General features: G+C 42.2%; 1 protein-coding gene across 1 annotated transcript in view; it reads right to left on the bottom strand.

Annotated features, from left to right (window-relative positions):
• Positions 1-20,295, bottom strand: part of RAB3GAP2 (RAB3 GTPase activating non-catalytic protein subunit 2) — a 47,724-nt gene extending 27,429 nt beyond the window's left edge. Inside the window, exons 1-15 of the mRNA XM_053383128.1 lie at positions 20,015-20,295; positions 13,043-13,107; positions 12,431-12,557; positions 11,055-11,136; positions 9,648-9,695; positions 9,434-9,509; positions 8,801-8,902; positions 7,427-7,526; positions 6,288-6,386; positions 5,060-5,208; positions 3,180-3,259; positions 2,975-3,064; positions 1,585-1,724; positions 887-1,103; positions 108-251 (exon numbers count right to left, since the gene is read on the bottom strand). Of these exons, the coding sequence (XP_053239103.1) occupies positions 108-251; positions 887-1,103; positions 1,585-1,724; positions 2,975-3,064; positions 3,180-3,259; positions 5,060-5,208; positions 6,288-6,386; positions 7,427-7,526; positions 8,801-8,902; positions 9,434-9,509; positions 9,648-9,695; positions 11,055-11,136; positions 12,431-12,557; positions 13,043-13,107; positions 20,015-20,150 (1,655 nt within the window). The 5' untranslated portion in view covers positions 20,151-20,295. The remainder of the gene's footprint in view (positions 1-107; positions 252-886; positions 1,104-1,584; positions 1,725-2,974; positions 3,065-3,179; positions 3,260-5,059; positions 5,209-6,287; positions 6,387-7,426; positions 7,527-8,800; positions 8,903-9,433; positions 9,510-9,647; positions 9,696-11,054; positions 11,137-12,430; positions 12,558-13,042; positions 13,108-20,014) is intronic.
• Positions 20,296-24,872: the final 4,577 nt, after the last annotated feature.

Genomic DNA, 24,872 nt, shown 5'->3' with positions numbered 1-24,872 from the left:
AGAAGGAAGGAGAAAAGTAGGAACAATCTGTGCATTCATGGTAAGCCGTGGACTATGGCTTGCTGCAACATGTGAACACAATCAGCGTGAAGCTCATCAAGACTTACCTCAGAGCTAAATGAAAAGGGACATGAACAGTTTTTACTGTTCCTGACATTGGATCAACAAGACAGATCTGGTAAGTCTGAGGCTGCCAACCCTGACTTGTTACATTGTTCAGGCCCATTATTTTATAACCAGGATACAGCAACCTAAACAGGCGTTTGACAAATACAGAAAAAAGCAGAACCATCAACATACACTTTTTGCATAGGGGAGAAGTAATATCTGGAAGGTTTAAGTACAATAAGTTGGAAAACACACACGTACACAAGCACACACCACATTGTGAACACTCAAATTTTGTGGCAGATAGAGGTGGATATACCAATATTCTGTTTCCTATTAGCAGCAATTTCTATGGAGTCCAAGAAAACAACATAATGATCATTCTTCAGCAGCATTCACACACATGTATTCAAGGCAAATACAAATCAATTAAGAGAAAGAACTAAGGCACTTTCTTGAGCCACCTGAGCATGCTCAATCCTGCTTCCTGTTTGTGGAAGGCTTTGGGAAAAAGCAGGTGATGAAAAACATTTGGGATATGGGTTACAGGTGTGTAGACTTCCACTTGTACAATAGGACTTCTCCTTCCTCTTCCCTCCCCAGCAGTGTCCCCCCTCCTCAAATCTGCTCTGGGAAGTTTCTCAATCCCCTGGAACAGTTTTGGAAGGGCTTGGGGTGGGGGAGCGGGGAAGTCCTGTTGCATGAACAGAAGTAAATTTCATTTCATGACAGACACAATTGAATGACACCCATCATCATAAGTGCTTTCATTTCTCACCTGCAGTGTTTTCCTACATTGAAGGCTCCAACCCGTGGACCTTGTTGTGTGCTCCACACTTCCAAAATGCCTCTCCTGGGAGCATAAATCACAAGGAACTGAGCAACTCTGCTTGGCCCCTGAGGCGTGCCAAAAGGAGAAAAATCCATCTTTTCAGCTTCTCTTTCGTGTAGGTCTTCCACAATCTGAATCCATCCAATCTGTGCATCACGGTAGCCTGCAAGCAAAAGTGAAGGAAGTCATTATTAAATAGGTTGCACACACAGTTTCTCCCTGTTGACACTTGAAACTGCAACACTGCACTCAGTTGGATCTGCTAAGCTAAACTTCGTATGATAAAACACCAGCCTTGCCAACAACTTTGGTGCATGTGATGCTTGATTCACTCTAAAAATTCTTCCTCCTGTTATCCCTATCTCATTGGCACCCTTTTATGACAGCTGCCACCTGTCCCTCTTTCTGCTCCTATCCCTAGTGCTGCTGCTTTCCCTATTTCCAGCCAATAGTAGTTGCTATTGTGCATGCATGTTAAGGCAGGCATTCACACATCTATGTAATAATGCGTGTGAGTATCTTCAGGGAAGCTCTGATTGGAAGATGTATGTCAATGAGTTCACACTCGAGACTTTTAAGAGGTACACAGAGAAGCAATGCAAAAGCTACTTTATCGTCCCAAAAGATATGTCAGTATGTTGTACCTTTCCACATACGAACAGCAAGCCCTCTTGCGACATCCAAAAGAAGAACCCTTCCAAAATCATCAGTTACTGCTGCCAAAGAGTTACAAGGAGACAGACATATCCTTTCTCCATGGCGACGAGAATCTGGAATTCCAAACCTAAAACCAAATAAAACAAAGCATGTAAAACAATCAGAAAATATGGCACCCTTGATACAACAGCATATTCAAAGCTAGTAAATAATGGTCCAGGTCACACATCATGGTAAGCTTATAAGCCATGGCTAACCATGAACTATGAGCAGGCTGATGAACACGCCTGAATCGCTCCCATTTCACACCACATTCCTTGAGCTGAGAACAAACCTTGGTTTACTGTGACAAGAAAATAAGAACTCATGGTCCATTTCTCCCAAACAAATCACTAGTAAGCCAGGAAGAGAAACAAACTAAAAGTATATGCCATGATTAAGTCATTGTTTGCTGCTCCCAGCTCAAGAAAGGGCAGAGCAAACAGGAGTGATTCAGCAGCGTTGTACTATTACACTGCTCATTCAGAGAAAGCCATGGTTTATGGCTTATCATGACATGTGAATGCAGTTATCCCCATGCCTTGCCTTAATTTCTTAATATTAGCTAACAGTAAACCAAATCAATTCAACAAAATACAATGAATACTTAGATTTTTGGAAGATCCTCTCAAGGTACAGCAACTTCAGGTATACAGTCTTACAGGCATCCAGAGGGGCAAGCCATGTTATTTTATTGTAGCAAAATCGTCACAGTATTAAGTATAGGATTGCACAGTCCAGCAAACTTGCTGGGCAAACCAGGATCGAAACTGAGCAGCAAGCACAAGGTTTGTAGGTTCAGACAAAATGTTTGCTCTTACCAGAATCACAATGAGGGAAGTGAAACACCTGAAAGGAGCAGAGTGACGAAGTCCTCCCCACTCATGCATATAATGCTCCACTATGCTTTGGTATGATTTCTGAACCACCCCTGCATGCCTGTGTGACTTCAACCGGGGCATGAGCCTGCCAGAAGTCCTGCACACTCTCATAGAGGCCAGCACCAAGTGTGAACTAGGCAACAGTCAGCCTATGGCAAGGTGAGAGGGATGCACAACATGTTAGGCAGTTGTGGCAGGAGAAAAGGAGAGGCAGCCTTCCCAACCTGGTACACTCAAGACGTTTTGAACTGCAACCCTGGAAATTGGCCACGCCAGCTGCGGCTGATAGGAATTGAATTTCAAAACACCTGGAAAGCACTAGTTTGGATAAGGGTGCATTAAAGTGTACAGGGATTGGAAGTTTGGGCCTTGCATGAATTTTGCACATACATGGACAACAGTTATGCATTTTCTCTTTTTTTAAAAAAAAAAACACCTCAATTCTATAAACACTTGCCTTACAGCTAAAGGAGTTGCAGGCTCAACCTTGGGTTTCTGCTTCTGCGCAGGCTCTTCCTCCTGCTTATGTTTCCACCCAAGCCAACCACTTGAAATCAGGGGGGGAAATAAATATAAAAATTATCTCAATTTAGAGAAAACACATGCCAAAGACACAATTTTCAATCTATTGTTCATTGTAGTGTTGTTTTGACTTTCATTACCTGGCAGCATTAAATAATGCAGATGTCAGCTTACTCGCAACTGCTAAAGCAACATGAGACAACAGCGGCTGTGAACTACCCTAGAGGAAAGGTAAGACATATTTTATATAAGAGTCCATTACTCCTTAGAAACTTTCCTTTTCAGGACATCATATTTACAGACAGAAAACTGATATTAATGAACACATATCACCTTGAAATGTCTGCTATAAGTTATTATTGGTGGGAGGGGGATTAAATATGAAAAATACACCCAAAACAAATGTAACTTCTCCATGGGCCTGTCTAAAAAAAAACGTTTTAAGCAGCCCAGCAAAGGCGCCTGCATGGTGTCAACAGGCAGGGAGTTCCAAAGTGAAAGGGCTGCCAGATGAAAAGACTGATTTCTTACAACTGCGGATCAAGTATTTAGTGGCACCTGTTAACAGTGCCGGTTGCACAGATCAAAGCAGTCAAGTGGACATACATGGGGCACGGTGATCCTGCAAGTAAACTGGTCCCAATAGTGTTAAGTACATTAGCATACAGTATGCCAACAGCAGCACCTTGAACTTGGCCCTGCAAGAAATTAGGAACCATTGCACATCTCTGAGCAGAGGTACAGTATGCTGACAGAGTCGTGTCACTCCTTGCCAGCAGCCATGCTGCAGCATTCTGCACTAACTGCAGCTTCCAGATAAAATAGAAGGGAATCTCCATATAAGAGTGCACTGCAGGAATCAAACCTTGATGTCCCCAATGTCTGAACTACATACAGGTCCCTCAATCTGCACGCTCACTATCCAAAAATTCACTTATCTGCACTCAAAGAATTATGCCCAACCTCACTATACTCCGCAAAGTCACTTATCCAAGCATCTGGTTTCCTTACTTCCTCGTGGGATTTTTTTGTGCTGGTCAGTGGCAACAATTTCCAGGCAGAGCTCATGGAGTGGGGAACAGGGGAGCCAGAACAGACAAATCAGGGAGAAGGAGAGGTTGGACAAATCAGTTTTTTACTTTGTCTCTCTTTTGCTGATTGGCTGCAGCCATTTCAGGGAGGAAAAATATAGAGAGATGCAGGAAAGAGAGCAGGCATTAGAAGTGCTCCCATAGAAAATAATGGAAATCACAGGCTCGCCTAATGAATTATTTCCTTGGATCTTCAGAAAGTGGGACCTGTGTTTATTGTGACCAAGCTCTCCCAGTTCAGAACAGCCAAAAGTTGTTGTACCTGTCACAGCTGGCAAAAGGTGCTTCTAGGCACTGAGGCCATTTTCTGGCCATTTTCTTGGAAAGCAGAACCACTCACTCAGAGCATCACTGCAGTTGGTAGTTACAAACTGTAACACTAAACCATGGTTTGATTATACACACAGTGAGGAAGGAACATCTGGCTCATACCCTTCCCATTTTTGCTCCCCCATAGCTGGCAGGATCTTTGCAGCATCCAGCTCCGCTTATTAACAAGCCAGTATGGCTTGAAGTTGGCTTGCTTTGAAATTGACCATTGTTTGTTATAAACCACAGTTTGGTGGTTGGAGGAAGCAAGGAATGCAACTAGAGCACTGGTCCGGCTGGTCACAACATCTCCCTCACGCAGATGGTGGCCCTATCTCCATTTGAAGCACACAGGCTGAAGACTGAGAAGATTCTGGTAGGGATTTCAGGGCTCTTCCCCTTCAACCTCTCATCAGGTGCAGAGACAAGGCATTTCAGCTCAAGTTTTAAAGCATTCTGATCTCCAGTTTTGCTCCCCACATGAGTCTTTCCCCCCAACCAACCCCTCCAAGAATATCAGCAAAAGCAGACAATGAAAATATGCACAGCAGGGAACAGGAATGTCCCATCTCCCAGGCAGCACACTGCACTTCACAATGACTGATTCATAATACACTTACCTCAAGCGCATAAAAGAAACCTGTAAAAGGATTTGACCCTACGGTGATGTACTGAGACATAGCAGGAGGGTTATTCTTTATGGCTGCATTAAATCCACCAATATTGGAGGCAGTCTTCATTTGGTCAAAAGGCGAAAGAGTCATGATACCTATTTTGTTTTGTTTTTTTAAAAAAGAAAACCAATTTTAGAAATGCATGTCTCCAAATTTCTAAAAGCCCTACATGAACTCAGGCCCAAATATTATCATAAGTTTAGAAAAACAAGTCTGTCGTTTCCTGAAAGCTCCAGGAAGATTTAACAACAGACGCTACTTATGCTCTATTAAAAATATGCAGGCCTGAGGCATTTTGAGTCCTCCATACTGAGGCAAAGGTTTTATTGGCAATAAACTTAATACAGCGCACAAAAAGAAATCTAATGATCTTGAATATTTTCACTATTCATGAATATTTCATGAGCTCTGGGACTGCAGGAATAACCCTTCATGGCTGAGTGTGAAGACTTGTCAGCTACCTTACCCTTTAAGACCCTTGAGTGACAAGTGTAGACAGGGAGAATACAATGACAATGGCTGCCTCCCAAGATGGGGTTGGGGCCGGGAAGAAAGTAGCAGCTGCGTCCTTCTGCTGACGCTGGGATCCAAAAACTTGAGCTATTGATATAGTAAACTAACTAAGAAACTGAAGGCAACCAGAAATGATATTGTCCTATTTGTGTAATGTATGAACTAAGAAACCAAAGAGTAGCAGAAATAATATAGACCCATTTATTTCATATAATTATGCACTGCTTGATAATGTAAAAAAGGACCCTCTAAGCAGTTTACAAAAAAAAAAAAATCAAACTCAGTTTTCCAAGCGTCCAGGTAGGCTTGTCTGAACAAGAATTTTTTCAGTAGGTGATGGAAGGGTACAGTGAAGGCAGCTGCCTGGCGTCAATAGGCAGGGATTTCCACAGTGTAGCTGCTGCCACACCAGAAGACCTGAGTTCTTACAAATGCGGAATGTGTATTACATGGCACTGATTTTCACGTAGTGTATTAACTAAGAAACCAAAGAGAACTAGAAAAATGGTAAGGGTTACCAAGGCAGCTTACATGAGGTGTTTTTAAATCCTCTACAGTGTTCCTATATACATGCTTTTTATTATTAAATGTATAAGCTGCAACATTCATTATTCAGTGACAGGTCTATTCATTTAACAGAGTAAGCCAATGTAATACTTACCAACACTAACATGATCAACTATAGTATCCACATCCTGCAGACCCCATTTCTTATAGGCCAAAGGTGGTGGCTGAACGTTCTCATTGCCTGAAGCTGCAGCTGTCCATTTTTTATCAGACAGAGAGAAAGAGAGAGAGCAGAAAACTATTGGCTAGAATAAAGTTATGGTACATTGACCAGCACAAAGTAATGATAAATGTATGTGCTGCTGAACTGAACTGACAGTTTAAAAGGCTCAGTCACATTTAATTATTCCTTTATTTAATGTAAAGCAAAACTTAATGCAGAAATTGTATTGTGCATCATATTGCCAAGTCTAAGTTTAATTGAAAGACTGATATCAAAACTGCAATTTTATATGCACTTACATGAGTGTAAGTCATGCTTATTTCGGCTTAGATATGCATGGGATTGTGTCGTAAGTTATTACTTATAGCCAGTGTAGTACAGGACATTTGGAAGTTAGTGATTTATATTCAATTCACTAATCAACCAGTAAACTCTGTAGTTTGCAAGAACGTATACCAAGTCCTTGGAATAGTGGGGAGGACTTAAATAACATTAGAGTGATTAAAGCTTCTTCCTTTTTACACAATACAACATTCAAAAGGCAAGCAGTTCACTTTGGCACATGAGGTAAAAGTAAATGTACCACCAAACCTATACAAAGTTCTCAATGAAACAAGAATATGTGTTGCCAGCAATAACAGGCTCCCATTTGATACAAACTATAGCAGTCATTAGAGATCCAAAATTCAGAGTACTCAAAGTTACAAGTAGCCAGCAGGACAATAAAATTATGAAGGTATGTAACCTTTTACTAAAGTGGGACTGCTCTGGAGCCTGGGTGCTGTCAGATTTCCAGAAAGGAAAATTTTTCAAATTATTTTGGAAATAAATATATTTCCAAAATGCAATGGGTGATATCCATTGTTAGTCATATGCAGAACAGAGCTACAGAAATAAATTGAGGAGTTCACTGATTTCAGTTGTCTATTCCAAGCATGGCTAATGTTGGATATCACCCAATGCTTTGTAACATCCCTGTATGTATTGCCAAATAATAAAAAGTTTAATACACATTTGCCACTGGAAGGCACGCCAAAATGGGTCAAATTCTCCCACATGCCTGGACCTACCTCTTGCTACTTGGTTTCGACAAGCACGGAGGGACTGAAAAAGGCTGAAACCATCAATTGTCACAACTGCTGCAGGATACAGGATGCTCAGTTCCTCGTTCTGAAGAAAAAGAAGACCATTGCCATGTTGTAGCAAAATGAATTAATGTGCCAGCCTGTTTGGCTTATTTCACTTTTAAGCAAGCACCAGTGTTCATTCAAAGTACAGCACCAGGATGTGAACCCAGGGGTGGAGCAGAAAAGAAGTGCAGAAAAGAAAACTCAACTGCTGCAGGCTCATTGCTCAGCATTTTATAAAGACAAATGGGGAAGTCTAGGTTGTCACTTAGGGATGCGGGTGGCGCTGTGGGTTAAACCACAGAGCCTAGGGCTTGCGGATCAGAAGGTTGGCGGTTCGAATCCCCGCAACAGGGTGAGCTCCCGTTGCTCAGTCCCAGCTCCTGCCAACCTAGCAGTTCAAAAGCACGTCAAAGTTTAAGTAGATAAATAGGTACCGCTCTGGCGGGAAGTTAAACGGTATTTCTGTGCACTGCTCTGGTTCGCCAGAAGCAGCTTAGTCACGCTGGCCACATGACCCAGAAGCTGTACGCCGGCTCCCTCGGCCAATAAAGCGAGATGAGTGCAACAACCCCAGAGTCGGCCATGACTGGACCTAATGGTCAGGGGTCCCTTTACCTTTACCTAGGTTGTCACTTAGTGCAGTTTGGCACAGCTCCACGTCACCAGCCTTGACACCTCTACAACAAGTGCAACAGTATAAGATCAACACCTGCAGAAAAAACTCATAACCCAGCATTTGTAACCAGATTCAAAACATGATCTCAAACCCTGGGTTGAAAGCACATCATGGTTAGCCTAAACTAGGGATGGTTAACTTTTTTGAGGGCTCCCTTGACCCACATGTCAGAGCTCCAGCGGCTGCTCAAAAAAGTGGGTGTAAATGTTTTATTTTTAAAAAATGGCATGTGGTGGGCACAAGATCCTTTTGACATCACGGCGTTACAGAAAACCAAAGGAACAGTTTTTGTTTTTAATTATAAATTTTTGGGGACATACATGGTCCAAGGGCTGCAGTTTCGTCAACCCTGTCCTAAACCATGATTAATAGTAAAAAACGCAATGATGAGCCTTGGCGAGGCAAAGTAGGGAGGGCAAATCTACACAGTAAGAAAGGGGCAGCAGCAAGGACCCACTCAAGCCAGCAAGCCCAATTCAAATCCTTTGATTGAGTTATGGATTGTTACCTACATAGCCCCAATAAATTTAATTCCCGCGACTCGTTCAAAAAAAAAGCTTCCGCTCTGAAAGATTAAGAGTTGAAAACCGTATCATGCTCTGTAATTATTTCACTTTCTTATATATCTGCCATCATACCTGCTCTGTAACTCCAGGGTGTCGTGGAATCTCGTAAGTTCGGCATTTAAGCTGCATGACAGGATCTTCGTTCAAAAGCTGTGCCAGCAGAAGTACTCCATTCTAAAAAGTGAGAACAACGAAGCTGAAAGAGTATTCACTCTATTACTGGTGAGATGGGGCTACAAGTCACAAAACCTCAAAGGTCACATCACACATTACATGTTTTTCCAGCACTACAGTCGTACCTCTGCTTACGTATCCCTCCACTTGTGTAAACTTCGGGATACGTAAGCGGCAAACCCGGAAATATATTTCCAGGTTTTTGCCACGCGCGCATGTGCAGAAGCGGTCCCTCTGGTTGCAGAAACCTCAGGATCCGACTGGAGCTCCAGAACAGATCCCGTCCACAACCGGAGGTACCACTGCATAGGAATTTTAATCTAGTTTTGAAGCATGGTGCCAGTTATGTTGGAGGTTTGTCATAAATACACTTAAATAAGCAAGCAGCTAAGTAACGGCTGTCTTCTTGGGGCATTCATATAAAAAATATCATACGCGCCGTACTTCAGCATCGTTAATTCTACACAAGAAAACCATGGTACATCAAACAGCCCTCAGCAGGCAGGCAAACCATGGTGACAAGTGACAAACCTCTGTGTAGAAGCGAACGTAGCCAGAGGTGAAGCCCACAACAATACAGGTCCAGTCAGGTCGTCCTGTTGAGCTCCTGTCTCAAAGAAAATGAAAGGCATTCTGTCAAGTCTTACTCTGAATTGATGAAATTACCATGGGTGTCTCTAAAGGCAGCACCAGGCTTTGTAAAGGAGGTCTAGCTGTGTGTGTGTTTTTAAAAACATTTTCTTACCTCTTTTGACTTGCCAGTGGGATGCACAATACACTGCTCACACATTCACTAGAGGAAAAACACAGCAGTATTAAGCACTCTGCCACGAAGAGAACTGTCAGCATTAATAACATTACAAAACAGAGTGGGATTCATCTAACAAACCCTGTCAACAGAAGCCCTGAGCAACAGAGCTTCCTCCCCATACGTCCGCTGCAGTTGGTCAACAAAGCAGAGGGAATGTTCGATACAGGCCCTCTTCCACACAAACCAGTATACACCACATAACTGCACACCTAGTAAAGATGGATTTATGGCACAAGCCATTTGTTTGCATATTCTGTGCTCATGTTTTCCTCCAGCTACACAGTCTAGATTCGTTTAGGCTTTTTGCTGCCCGTGCCTAACAAGGCCATGGACATTTCATGTTAATTAGCCCAGAATAAGAGAACGTGAACCACTGCACATCATCACGGGGATGCCACATGTCTAAATCCAGCATCTCTGTAGCACCACCACTACCCCCCTCCTTTTCCTACCTCCACTTCACAACACCACTCAGTGTCTAACTGGAATAGAGAGCTTCACAGATTCATCTAGAGAAGCTACACCTAAAACCGTGAAGAGGAGACAAAGCCTACAGTCTAAGAACCCCCCAAAATATTGCAAGCAATTAAATCAAACAGGGAAATTTTAAATTCAAAAGAATGTTTTAATCACTTATCAATTAACTGATTAAGGTCTGCTGTTCTAATTAATGGTAATTTAATAGCATCCTTGTGCCTGTCTAAAAAACAAAGGTGCTACCCTTTAAAGCTTTTGGCAGTTTATGATGCATAGCAATTTTAATAGCCGTTTTCTTCTTCTAGGTATCTTATTTGCTATACGGAATCATTGTGCTCAACCAGTAGCTCTCTTCCTCCACATACTTTCCCATTCTCATACATGAATAGAAGGAATTTTCTCCACTGGAGAAAATGAGAACAAGACGTGTGTGGATGCTTCTTGGAGAGGGCTGGATCTCAGTGTTGGAGTCCCCTTCCTGCCTTGCATGCACAGTCCTGGGTTCAACCCTGGGTAGGGCTGGGAAAGAATCCTGTCTGAAACCCTGGAGAGTTGCTGCCAGGTAGCGCAGGCCAGCCTTCCCCAACCTGGTGCCCTCCAGGTGTTTTGAGTAAATCCCAACTGGCCAGCTTCAGCACTGAGCAGGCATGATGTGAGTTCTAGTTCAAATCACCTGAAGGGCACCAGGCTGGGGGGACTGGCTTAGACGTAATGAACTACATGGACCAATGATCTGACTCAACACAAGGGAGACTTGTATGTGCATTCCTTTGGATCACGTCTTACATATAAGTTTTGACAGAGCAGTAAAAAAAATCATCAGTGGCGTTCTCATTCACAACATAGTCTAGATCCCATGCCTACCCTTCTTCAACATTCAAAGAGCCACTCCAGCCAACAGCAAACTGCATTTCTTCTTTCCCTTTTTCACTGTGCTTCCATTTTGCTGGGAAGCAGAGGAGAGAAAAGTGGATAAAGTGTTATACTTTAAGGTAACACAGTTAAATTAAAAGGTGATGTTTTTCTTGTGTACCACTCATAAAAATAAAGGTTTCAGCTTCCAGGCATTTAACTATTTTTCTTTTCTTCTGCACTACAAAGATTTTGCCTTGTAAAATCTATTTCCCTGGACTTCCTTCCATAATAAGTCTATATGCACTTACTTGGGAACAGCAATAACACTCTAATGCTTATTTTAATGCATAAGCCGAAATGGGAAGATACAGTCTTTAGCAACCACCTGATTCTTATTGAATCTAAAGTCAGATCATAGCTTTGTTAGAAACTACACTGGTACCTCGGTTTAAGAACAGCCCTGTTTATGAACTATTCAGTTTATGAACTCCGCAAAACCGGAAGTAGTGTCCCGGTTTGCAAACTTTACCTCAGTCTAAGAACAAAATCTGAACGGTGGAAGGGCACCGGCGGCAGGAGGCCTCATTAGGGAAAGCACACTTTGGTTTAAGAATGGACTTCCGGAACAGATTAAGTTCGTAAACCGAGGTACCACTGTATAGCAAATGCAAGAGGTTGTTCCGTTTATACAAGGAACTCAAAACCAGGGGTGAGTTTCATTGGAAGAAGGGGTGGGAGGCTAATTCTCCCTGTGCCCTACATACCACCTCCCCCACCAATCCAGGTAGTTCCCTCAATCCTCCTTTTTTGGTGGCACAGGAACCTACAAGGAGACGCAAGAATAAGATAAAATTGCCTCTTCTCCTTCATGCAATCAGAGTATCCCTTGAGTGAAGTTCCACTCAACATTCAGGTTTATCAAACTGTATCAATAAAAGGTGGGGGAGAACGTGAAGAATTGCTAATATCTGCTTTTGCAGAAGCAATGTTATTTGCTGCAATTGTCCTGTAGCCACCCCCTTAGTGACAGGACCACAGCAATTGTAGAACAGTATCTTGCTCCTATAGCTTTCTTGTTGAATAAGGAGAATCCGGTGACTACCATCCATTGTGCTTAGATCAAGCCCCATGATTCTGCTTTATTATCTGCTGCACTTTGTAATGAAAAACAAGCTTCCTTTCTACCTCGTCGCTCCCAAACCCGTTTTCCTTTAGTGCCATGTCTTGTAGATTGCAAGCCTGGGGACAGGGGCTGCCATATTACTGATCTTTGCAAGCTGCTGCAGGAGCCTTTTTTAGCTGAAGAGTGGCGTAAATACATTTTAAATAAACAAACAGAACTCCAGCGGAAATGGGAACAAATTAAAAGTCTGTGATATACTTACGCACAAAAAACACAGCTTTCTGCTCACGAGCTATTGCCATGAGATCATTTGTTGGCGACAAGGATAAGACACAGTCCTGAAGCCAGGAATTTGCCTGAGTCTTAGAAGTTGATTCTTCCTCCTCCTCCTGTGTACAGTGATTTTTAAAGCTATTAATTTTCTGGGCAACATATATAGTGTTTTAAAGAAACATATATGTCCACACTCAGTCACACAAAAGATAGCAGCATTTAGGGAAAATGTAAATAAGCCTATTTCCATGTAATTGCAAATTTCGTAGGACAGTGAAAGCACTTGATTTTTTCACTGTGCAGTGGCTCTCAAAGTAAAAGCTATTTTCATTTTGCTGATTGTAGTTAAATTTCTTAGCAACTTTAAGGTGTCATTTGTGCAAAGGCATGTTACAAATATTTGAATAAAATAAGGTAGGATGTACTCATAACAGGAAGAAACACTGTATGATCATCAACCTGTGAGTTGGATGGGTGAATTGAACCTTAAAAGTTTAATTACTGAAAACAGTTAACAGAGTTATTCATATTATTCCAAGGAACAAAGAGTGCACAGCTACAGAAGGCATAATTAGTAATGAAAGCAAACAGAGAGGCTTACAGGTCCTTGTGTTTCTGGTTCATCCCACGCTCCCCAACCATCTTCTTCCCAGTTTGCTGGTTTACCTAATATTGAAAAATTCTAGCTTAGTTTCAAAATCATAACCATGGTCCATATATCGCTTTTTGATGCCTAGAAAAGCATTTGATTAACTATTAATTTTAAATATAGAAATAATCGTAAGGGGGTTTATAAAGCAATACCCATAACAGCCTTTGAAGGAAAAAGATTGCATGCAAAGCCACTTCTGCAGACAACTCAGAGGCAGAAGGTGCAGAGTCTAAATACCTGACCAGGGAGAGAAGTCTGAGCCAGCAATCACTGGGCACGCAGACCTGCACAACTTGCCTCACATCAAATCAAATGTAGCTTGACTAGTATTGGTCAATCAACTGTTTTGTAGAAACAGGCAGGCAACAAAAACAGGATATCAATCAAACCCCGTCTTCATAGAACATGTCTGGTGAGATGCCTTCAACTTGCTCGTTCCCGGGTTTTGCAAGTCCGCTCCAGAATCCATGCTGCCTTCCATATAAGCTCTGCTATAAGCACTATATGTCACAACCTACATATTTCCTCTTTCTATAAGCATGTTGATCATCTTACAGAAGCAGTGTAAGATCTTTGGTCTAGCATAGCTCACTAAAACAGGTCCTGTATTTTGATACACCTGTCTAGGAACAGGAGCACTTTGCTGTGGTCCCTCACATCACCATGAAAATGAAACGACACAGAAGAAATAGAGGTTCCTTTGTAGTTTCTGTCACATACTGAAGAAGCTGGGTGTTTCACAACTTAAACTGAAAAGCAATTGGCTTTCTCAGTTTCCCTTTTTTCCTCTTTAGGCAATTAACACAGTATGTCACAAGGGACTATAAAGCCATAGAATCTACTGCTTTTGGCCACCAATTGACTAGGCAATACTAGAACAAAACACTCAGCTTTCAATATTTGCTGAGATCATTGCATATTTTTCTTTCTGCATAGCTGCATATTTTGTTCAGCATAGCTGCTAGGGCTACAAAGAGCATCAAAATCAAGCCAGCTAGACTACAGCAAAACTATTCTGCCCCATTTCCAAGTATTATGATCAGGTACATAGATTCATATTGAATTAACTCCACTCAGGGAAAGATGGCATTAGAATACCAAAGCCAAAGTGTCTAAGCAGGACTGCTTTTAATTAGAAGTTTATTACTGCCAGCACTGATGTACACCATTTTGGAAGTAACCACTGCTGCTAAAGCCATTACCCACACACAGCTATTTATAAAAACTCCCACGGAAAAGCAATTTATTGAACTGAAAAGGTCTCCACATAGTCTAAAGAAGTGAGTCACTCGACCTTTGTGCATAACAACCAGAATAAATCATTTCCACCTCCGACTCAAATTTAGAAATATTCGAGTTTGTGCAGTTAATAAAGCAAAGCTAGAAATCCCTATGGCAGACATATTTCACTTTGTCATAGGGAGAAACTGAATGAAAAGCACAAAGGGCATCATAAGGGGCTCATCCTATGCAAAGTTAAGCCAGTAACTGTTAGAAAGCAACTGTGAAATACTCTGTTCTATACATTCTGAAGCCTTCTAGAAGAGGCATGTTCACCATGACGTCTGGAAAAGGAAAATGAAAATGCTGTTAATTTTGTAATGTTCCTAAAGGGTTTTATATATTGCTGCACCCAGGCCTAATGTTTTGTGAGAGGGAAGTACAAAAATACATAATAGAGTATTGCTATTAAAAAGAAGCAATCGCCTAAAAGCCACAAGCGATCCACTAGGGGCGTATTGGTTTGTTTTGTTCTTGTTTTTATTATGTATTTTGTGCTTTTAACTTATATTTTTATGCTGTGAACCACCCCGAGACCTTCAGATGAATAAATAAAATAGATCAGTGTTCAAGCCTGCCAAACCCACATTTAACCCAAACATGCACTTGGGAACTCCTTTCTTAGTTTTGATCCTATATCTGTATAGTGGAAGTTCTGTCATTGCGATATGACCTAATAGAGCAGGGGTCAGCAAACTACAGTCCGCGGGCCGGATACAGCCCGAGGGGGGTCATTAAACTGGCCCCCGGCCCTTGCCGCCCACACGGTCAGTTCCCGCGCGGAGACTGACTTCCGGGACGCAGCTGGCGGAAAAGTTTGCTGACCCCTGCAGTAGAGGGTAACAATCTACCAGTTGAAGACCAATGTACTAAATGATCTTTATGGGTAAATCGCTTTGGTGCCCTTGCGCTCAGCTCAGGGAAGGTCTTTTAATCCAGTGGATGCTTCCACATATGGAAGAGGGGAGGGTATGTCTGCCAATTCCCCTTTTCTTCCTGCTCCAGCACCAAAGAGTGGCTCCAGAGAGTTGAGGAACCCTCTGAAACAGCAGATGTCAAGGGGGCAGGGCTGCAGGGAGAAGGGTGAACAAGAACAAACTCTTTCCTTCTCTTATCTTAATAATAATAATAATAATAATAATAATAATAATAATAATAATAATAATTTATTATTTATACCCAGTCCATCTGGCTGAGTCTTCCCAGCCACTCTGGACGGCTCCCAATCAAGTGTTAAAAACAATACAGCATTAAATATTAAAAACTTCCCTAAACAGGGCTGACTTCAGGTGTCTTTTAAAGATAAGTCAGCTTCTTATTTCCTTCACATCTGAAGGATGTGGGCACCACTACCGAGAAGGCCCTCTGTCTGGTTCCCTGTAACCTCACTTCTCACAATGAGGGAACCGCCAGAAGGCCCTCGGCGCTGGATCTCAGTGTCCGGCCTGAACAATGAGGGTGGAGACGCTCCTTCAGGTATACAGGACCGAGGCCGTTTAGGGCTTTAAAGGTCAACACCAACACTTTGAATTGTGCTCGGAAACGTACTGGGAGAAGTGTCTTCTTAACAGAAGTGTCTTCAGAATCAGAAATACTTTCCATAAATGCAAGGCACCAACTGGATTCCACCCTATGATTTTATTTTAAATCAATGCAAGTTCAATAAATCCACCATTAATTAACTCATTGTGGTAGCCAATTGGGTCACCTAATCTCCACCAAAATGAAGAGAATAACAACAGAAGTTAAATTTAAACAAGCCCTTATTCTTAAGCACTGCTTTTTTAAAATGCAGTACGTATTTGGAAAAATCCAATTACACAAATTATCCCAGGTATAATCTTAACTGGGGTGATTTTCTGTGGCATCATGACACTAATAGCCTCTTAGCAATACAGCCAAGTTTTTATTAAAATTAGCATGGGGTCTGCTGCACAATGAGAAATATTAAACAGTTAATTTAATAGCTTGGTTGCTTTTATTATGTTGGTGTCTCTTTATTACAGCTCTAAATCTTATGACAGGTCAAACTGAAAATTTTAAGCACATGCTGACATCGTAAGCTATTCCTGACAACTCTCTTCCTCAGTAAAAACCTTCCCCAAACCATTCTAATCTCTGCACATCTGAACTTCCTCTGCCAGTTAAGTCCACCATAACTCCTCACTTGGAAATAGCTACCTACTTGTCCATGGCAAGAAACAATTATCTTTACTTAACCAGGTAGGAAAGCCTTCAAAACACTTCTTGTTCTATTTTCCTTCTAGGCTATAGGTGACTTACACCAATATGCAGGTTTATTAGAGCTTTCCAAATCAAGACTCATGCTTGTTGCAAATGCAAGAAAATGCAAAAAAATAGTTCAGGTTCAGTCCCTGTGTACAAGACACTGCTCAGACAGCATAGTCGCATCAAAAGCAGGAGAATCCTATGCATGGAACTATGGTTGTGTTTAGCATTGAAGCTTATCTGTGCTATCCTAAGCATGAAAGTCACACTCCCAGGTGAGATTTGTTTGGGATTGCATTGTCAGTCATATTAGCAATTATCTACAGCTCAAGGTACATAAATTTCATTTTTAATAGTTCAGAATGCATCAGTGGGGGGGGGTAGTTATTCAGTTTATATACCACAGGTTTCAGGGCGGTTCACAGGATAAAATCACAATATAAAAACACTAAATACATAATCAAAATAGAAACAAAACCAACCCAATAACCTCCCACAACACATTTTTAAAGGGCATGTATAAACTTCCCTCTGTCAAAGCCCACAAAAGATCAGCAATAACCCTAAATAATAATATTTATTAAATTATTATTATCATTTATTAGATTTAAACACTACCCTTCATCAAAAGATCTCAGGGAGGTTCACAAAATAAATGCGAAGTAAATAATCTGGAGTAACCACAGATCAGGTTCCAAAGCTGCTCTTATTTATAAGCTCTTTATAACATTTCACAGGCATCCTAAATTTTAAATGTACAAAGTTAACAAATTATGAAGGATAATGTAGATTAAGCACAACATTGTCAGGAAATCTTAATTATCCTGTCTTGCCAACACCCCAAAATTTAGGGACATTCTTGCAGAACTCTTCTGGCACAAGGAAACCACACTTTAAAAGCTAGTGATAACTCTTCCAGGGCTTTGATTTCCTGCATAGCAGGGGGTTGGACTAGAGGACCCTCATGCTCCCTTCCAACTCTACAATTCAATGGTTCTATGATTCTATGACATACAAATAATATGGAAAACTAATTGTGGTTCTATTGTTCACAATCATTTCTCAGGGCCAAAGCTGTTCCTCATTAAAGAGAAGCATTACTGTATTTCTATTGCACAAGGTACCAAATTCAAAACATACCCTGTAAATTACATCTATGGCTCACTTTAATAGGACAAATAGTTTATGCAACGCAGTTAATGGAACACAAGAAAATACTGCGTCGCCTGTTGTCTTATTCCAAAAAGGTGTGACAGGTGAGAATATAATTTTCTGACTACATTTCTAACACAGATGGCATACTGTTTAGTGAAAACTTTTCCAAGTTGTGTACACTCAGGAGATGCTATGTAAGGTCATTTTTGCTCGGGAGCTACCTTAAAGAATGGCACTTCAAGGTTTCCTCTGAAAGCCACAAGAAATAAGGACAGAGTAGGTCTGCTGAGTTCTCAATATCGGGGGTGGGGGGTGGACAGCAGCAATGAGAATATATTTTGCCTACTCTGTACGTCCATGAAAATCCTCATGCCTACAGGACAGATATTTTTATTCCATAAAGCACATAGCTGAATTAATTCAATCAGAAGGCTATTACACTGATAGCGCATACAAGTGACAAGAGGAGAAAGGGACTATTTTGGATTGTAAACGCCACTGAGCCCAAACTTCAGTGACAGACTCAGTAATTTTGAGTTTTTGTTGTAAAACAATTTATCTTTTTTACAAGCCATGATGAAAGGCAAAGTGTCTTTCAAGAAAAGTCAATTGCCACAGCAAGAGTTAACAAAATGCTTAGTAAATCACTTAAAGGTTCTATTTACAAACAAGCAGTACAGTGTATTAATTTTGTTAAACAAACAGAATTACATCAGATCTTTGCTAAAACTTCACCCCTTCTTTTAAGAAAAGAACAATTACCTTATTATGGTATGTTTTTATAAAGGCAACAGACATTTACAGTTAACTTCAGATTGTAAATGGGTGCACATGATTAAATGCTCATCCCACAAAAATCCCCAGCATTCAGAGAAATAATGCTGGTATGTCAAAAAGAAGCTAGGAGGAGCACCCTTCCCCCAACATCTAGTTTTCTATGTACAGTAAAGCTACAATCCTAAAACACACATATGCAAGAAACAGCCTCACTGAATTCAGCAGAACTTTCCTCCAAGTAAGCGTGCATGGCTTGTACCATTTTGTTTTGTTATTGCAAAAGTAAGATTGTGTCTTGTGAGCCCTCTGAATCTGAAACGGACACATTTTGCTAGATCTTCTGCTGTTTGTACCAATATAACTGCTTTGCTGCACTAATATTCTGCACTTTAAAAAAACAAAACAAAACAAAAACCTCATGAAAGGGATATTAAAACATAAGGTCCAAGTTAGGTATGTGGAATATAATGCAAGAACACATAACATATCCGTTTAGCATTTGGCCTTCACAGGATAAGCAGACATCATCATCTTTGACTATCACAAATGAAGGCAAGTTACTCCTGGGCTAGTTTATTCACAAAACTTGACTTATGACATTGTTAGCAGAATCCAGCAGGAATCCCCAAATCATCCAGAAGTTACATGGAGAAACCACTCTGCCATAACTTTTACTTTGGTTCAGAGTGATGACCCACCACCACACCCAAAAAGTCAATCCAACTAGTGAATCGTCAGTCCACAGCCCATGGACTTCAAGTCAGTAAGACCACAGAGCAAAGGATCCCACCTAATCCCCTCTGTAGAAATAGAGTACAGGTAACACACACACGTTACTTACAGCACTCACAGGTGCCACAAGTCAGCCTTGTAAATAAGTTGGTTAAAAAAAAAAGTTACTTGCCTGCAAAGTAATATTACTTGTGTAACCAGCGGCTGGCACAAGAAGAGAAATAACTCCTCTCCTACAGCAGCCTGCTGTATTTCTATGCTAGGAACAGTGGAGAGACAAGAGCATGCCATCACTCCTTCCCTGAACTACTCCACTCGCCTCCGGCTACTAGGCTAGTGTGTAAATGCAAGGCTGCCATAAACAGCCCATCTGTCATTCCCTTCTCACGGACACACACAGAGCACAGAAACATGAAGCTGTACCAGGATCTGCAAGCAGAAGGCTTTCAATTAGCATCGGAAGGAGCTCTACTTAAAGGGATCTACTTCGAAGTAAACGTCACAGAAGGATCTGGGTCCCTGGGCCTTGCCCACAGGAGGAAAAAAAACCAAAAAACCAGAGTGATGAAAGGTGCCTTGGGCATGGGGTGACGACCCCTCGCCCCGCCATCCTCTGCCTTTTGGTGTCCCATCGTCCAATAATGGAAAAGTTGAGCGATGACTGACAGGAGGACAACAGGCAGCTGCAGCACCGGTAGAGCTGCTGAAGTGCATTCTTTCCAGCACCCTCTCGGTCCCCTCACTCACCTCCGCCGCTTTCCTTGGCGCCCCCCGCTACGCCACCGCCACCGCCGACGCCCCCCTGGCGAAGGTGCGAACACAGGAAATCCCGCGCCGACTCCAGGTCCTGGAAGCTGCAGAAAGGCACGAGCGCGCAGGCCATGTTGGCGCCAAGCAGGCTCTCTCCCCTCTGCCCGCGACCACCCTTTTCTCTAAAAGCGACAGCCGCCCCCGCCCCCCTGCGCCCGGCCTGAGCTGGCTCGCGAGCTCGGCAGCCAACACAACCCGGAAGCCGTCGGCGCCTCAGCCTGCAGTTCCGCGCACGCGCACGAGGGAAGGCAAGGAAAGGGAGGAGAGCTGAACCTTGAATGACGGCTCTGGGGTCACGTGGCTCTCAGAGGAGGAGGCGGTGACGGGGCGGAGAATCCCGGCCTCACGTCAGGCGACGCTTAGCTAATCACGTGGGAGAAAGAAGCAGGTGGAGGGCAAGCGGAGTACTTTAATAGAGCGGGTTAGGCGGGAGAGGGGCTCTGGAACTCAGGACGACTCAGCCTCAAAAAAAGATTTAGTGAGACCAGGCGCGGATTTACTATGGAACTAATGAAGCTTAAAGTTTAAAAACTAGAAGGCATAGGAAATTTGTATTCACACGTGGTGAATTTTTGTATCCCGCTTTGACATGGGAGATAATCCAGTACAGCAAAACCTGAGATGTGATGGTTTGTTGTTGTTTAGTCGTTTAGTCGTGTCCGACTCTTCGTGACCCCCTGGACCAGAGCACACCAAGCACTCCTGTCTTCCACTGCCTCCCACAGTTTGGTCAAACTCATGTTGATAGCTTTAAGTACACTGTCCAACCATCTCGTCCTCTGTCGTCACCCCTTCTCCTTGTGCCCTCCATCTTTCCCAGCATCAGGGTCTTTTCCAGGGAGTCTTCTCTTCTCATGAGGTGGCCAAAGTATTGGAGCCTCAGCTTCACGATCTGTCCTTCCAGGGCTGATTTCCTTAAGAATGGATAGGTTTGATCTTCTTGCAGTCCATGGGACTCTCAAGAGTCTCCTCCAGCACCATAATTCAAAAGCATCAATTCTTCGGCGATCAGCCAGCTCTCACTTCCATACATCACTACTGGGAAAACCATAGCTTTAACTATACGGACCTTTATTTAAAAAAATAATAATATGGTGATCAACGTGGCAGAACAACCGCATTGAAGAAGATAACGGTGGTGACCCAAACATTGTTGTTGCCTCACAAAGCTGGGACCTGGGGAGGCTGGCACAAGCACACAACAGTTATGCACCCCTGGATCCCAGCCTTCCATTTGCTGGTGAGGCTGGGGTTGAAGGGCACATGACCACCGTGCCACCCTCCCCAAGCGGCCTTGCAAAGCGGTGCAGGGCTGGCTAGGGGAGGGCGTCAGGAGCCACGTAGCCCCCAGAAAAGCACTGGTGGCGATTGTCCCAGCAGCCCCACCCCACCCTCCCGTTCCACAGCACTGCCCTTGGTTATACTGTTCATATGGGAATTCTCTGTAAAGGATCAGCACCACTACTGTACCTGGTTTGGGGTGGGCTTGTGTGCGGTAAGATTGACAAATTAAAAATGCAACAGCTCCCCAGGTCTAGCTGGTACACCTAAAATAGTTTTTAAAAAAATAAAAACATGTCCTGAATTGTTTTGTTTTCGAACACAAATATGCAATTTTTCACTAAAATTTGCTTCTTTGCCAGAGCGTTTGAAAGTAGCCAGTGTAACATCAGCTTATAAAGACAAAACCAGAAAAATACAGATCAGTGAACTTAATATCTGCTTTGGGCATGTTTGTGGAAACCTCAAATGATTAAACATATAGAAGAACAAGCCTTTCTGAAGAAGATCTTCAGCAAGGCTGCAGTAAAGGGAACCCCCCCCCCCGCACAATCTGCACATTCCTATGCATATTTCAGCCCTTGCTGAAAACATCATTGTTGAAACAAGCCTAGATGCATAGTAAGTTGAGGTAATTTTAATCTGATTTAGTATTTTAACTTGTGTATGTTTTAATGTGGATTTTTCTTGATTTTATTGTTCAAATGTTTTTTTCTAAACCACTTCAAGGTTTTTTACACTTAAGTGCTCTATAAATTTTATGTAATAAATAAAATAAATAATATTAGTAGGAAGTAAGTCCCATTGTGTTCAGCTGGCTCATACCCAAGAAAGTGTTCAAAGGATTGCAGTCTGACAGTGAGTGCAGTGCTATAATAGCCATTCAAAAGTAAGATTCATAGAGTTGAGTATGGCTTTCTCCTAGATAAGTGGGTATTGAACTTCAACTTCAGACTGTCAACAGAAGCCCCTTCCGTTTTCCTGATTGCATCTCCTTTCCCCTCATGCCATACAAATCAATGGAGCATCATTCAATTTCCTTTGTTCCATTATCTTGGTCTGTTTCACTTATCTAAGATTTATGCATATGCAACAGGGCTCTGGAGGGCTGCCAATAGCTGCCCTTTTTAGTGACACTTGTCTGTGCCTTCATCTCATAGAGAAAATATTGTAATGAGCACTGTTAAATTCTGTAATGTCCCATTTGGATTCTGTTATGCATGCAGAACTTACCAAAGCACTGAGATATTAAGTAATGCATTAAACAAGGAAATAAATAATTCAGTAAATGAATTACTCTTTCTCTGCAGAGCTGAACTTCAGCACATGTTACCTAACATCCTGATAATTGAAATTTCCAACAGGTCTTGCTATCTGGTTTAAGATATACTCCAGAGAACCAATCTAGAAAAAACATCTTAGGTCCACCAGATGAGCAAGTATGAATGACTTTGGGCAGGCATGATGGACCTGGTGTGTACAAAATGCAAATTTAACTAAGCACTTAGAAAGAAGATTCCCAACCATAGTTAAGACTAACTACAATTTGGTGTTTGGGTGTAACAATAAAGCATGTTTAATTTAAAATAGAGGCAAAAGCTTCCAATCTCTTCCTCACGACCCTGTTGGAGGGGGGAGAAGGGAGTGCATAGCCAGAGGTTTCTGCCCATAATGCCAGGCTAAGTTTTGCATTTACATTTGACTCAAATGTGTGTTATCAATGTGTGTTAGTTTTATCCAAAACTCCAAGGTTATTTCTGAGGCAAACGCCAGGATTACTTGTTCAAAGCTTTATTTTTTTAACTGAACGATAATGTGATAAACAATAAAATGGTCCAAGATGTGTTTCAGAAAGGCTGCCCTGTCTTTTTAAAACATTCATGACTTTCACAAGGGGCTTATGCAATTTTAAGGCCTAAAGGGAGTTGATCCATCTTGCCCCCCCCCCACCTCACCTTTCAAGGCCAGATTTACATGCTTGCCTGGCTATACAGAGACCTGCTGTTGCTAAGCAACCAAGAGCCCAACATTTCTAAATTGGGAAATTCACTAAAGCTAATTGAAATTTAGCCAGTTTTTAAAGTGCTCTGAAAACTTCACTTTCAAAAAAAGAAAGAAAGTAAAAAGCAACATTTTTGGAAGATAAATGTTTCATTTTAGGAACTCAAAGTAATTTACATCAGCAGCTGTTAGGGCTATCATTCTTTCCCTTTCTAAGCATCAGAATTTATGGGAAAACCTAGAGGATTCCTATTCATTTAAAGTTAGAGTTGAACTGAACAGATCAACCGTCAAGTGCAATTAATTTTAAGTGGCCTAATACTAGGTGGGAAATCTCCCCTCCCAAAAAATTCTAAGCTTTACGAGAGCATCCTAACTAAGCTCTTGGAACAAAACTCTCAGTGGGGTGGCGAGGGGAGATGGACAACGTGGCTGAAAAATTAATTTATTGTAATTTTTTATAAATGGCTGGTTTTATTGTGGTTAGGTGTATAATCCAGTTGGTGCCTCAACTGGCTTTAGATCCAGTGGATGCATCTATTAATAAAAGAGAAGGGGGAGGGGACTTTTGCCCATTTCCCCAAACCCAAACCACTTCCTACCTTGTTTGCAGTTGTTTTTTTCTTTAACCATAACCTTGAAGGGGGTGCAGTTCGGCAATGTGTGCCCCACCATACTCCAGATCAGAATAATGCCCTTTGCTTCTATTTGCGGTGGGACAAGGCCTTCCAATGGCATCAGGGTGACCTACTCCTCCCCCATACCACCAAAGCTAATAGTAGCTAATGGTAGTAGGTAGTAGGAGCGATTTTAGTTGGGATCACAGCTGAGTAGGGAAGTATAAAACCTCCTTCTCCCTATGTACAGCAGTCCCTGTGAAAATACACACACACACACACACACACACACACACACACACACAGAGCGCTCCCTGTCTATTGTTACACTTTCACAACACTGGTGTAGTTTCTAATGGATCATTTAGTGTCATGTGTAGTTGGGCCCAGAGATGGTCCTATGACCTTTGGGTGCCTAAATCAGACAGTCAAATTCATGCCGACTTCTTCCCTTCCCCACCAGCATGGTGTCTTTCACTACTACAACTCCCATCAGCTCCTGGGAGAGAGATTGAGAGAGGCCCGCCGCTGGGCTTGCATATCTGCCCAAGATGTCCTTGCCTAGCTGTCTGCTGTAAGGTGGCCTCAGGTTGCCATGGCACGAGCCAGCAAAGGTAAGGCAGCAGCGAGGGGACAACGATGGCAACACGGTGAGGGGTAATCTTCTCTGTATCGTTCCAATTTTAGTATATGTGCTGTAGGAGCGAGTACTTTTTTTGGGGGGGGGTGTCCCAATTTGCCCTCCTGAGATGTTGGAGGGTATGCTCTTAAATGCCTACTGAAAGATATGCAGACATGCCGATGTAGGCCATTAAAAATACATCTTTCCGCAATAGCTAACTGATGTCCGATCACGGAAAAAGGCATGGTATGAATAAATATGTAATAATTATAAT

Source organism: Podarcis raffonei, chromosome 3 (genome assembly GCF_027172205.1).
Source record: "Podarcis raffonei isolate rPodRaf1 chromosome 3, rPodRaf1.pri, whole genome shotgun sequence".
Classification (NCBI taxonomy): Eukaryota; Metazoa; Chordata; class Lepidosauria; order Squamata; family Lacertidae; genus Podarcis; species Podarcis raffonei.
The sequence above is the reverse complement of the archived record's forward strand: the minus strand, read 5'-3'. Positions and strand labels throughout refer to the sequence as shown.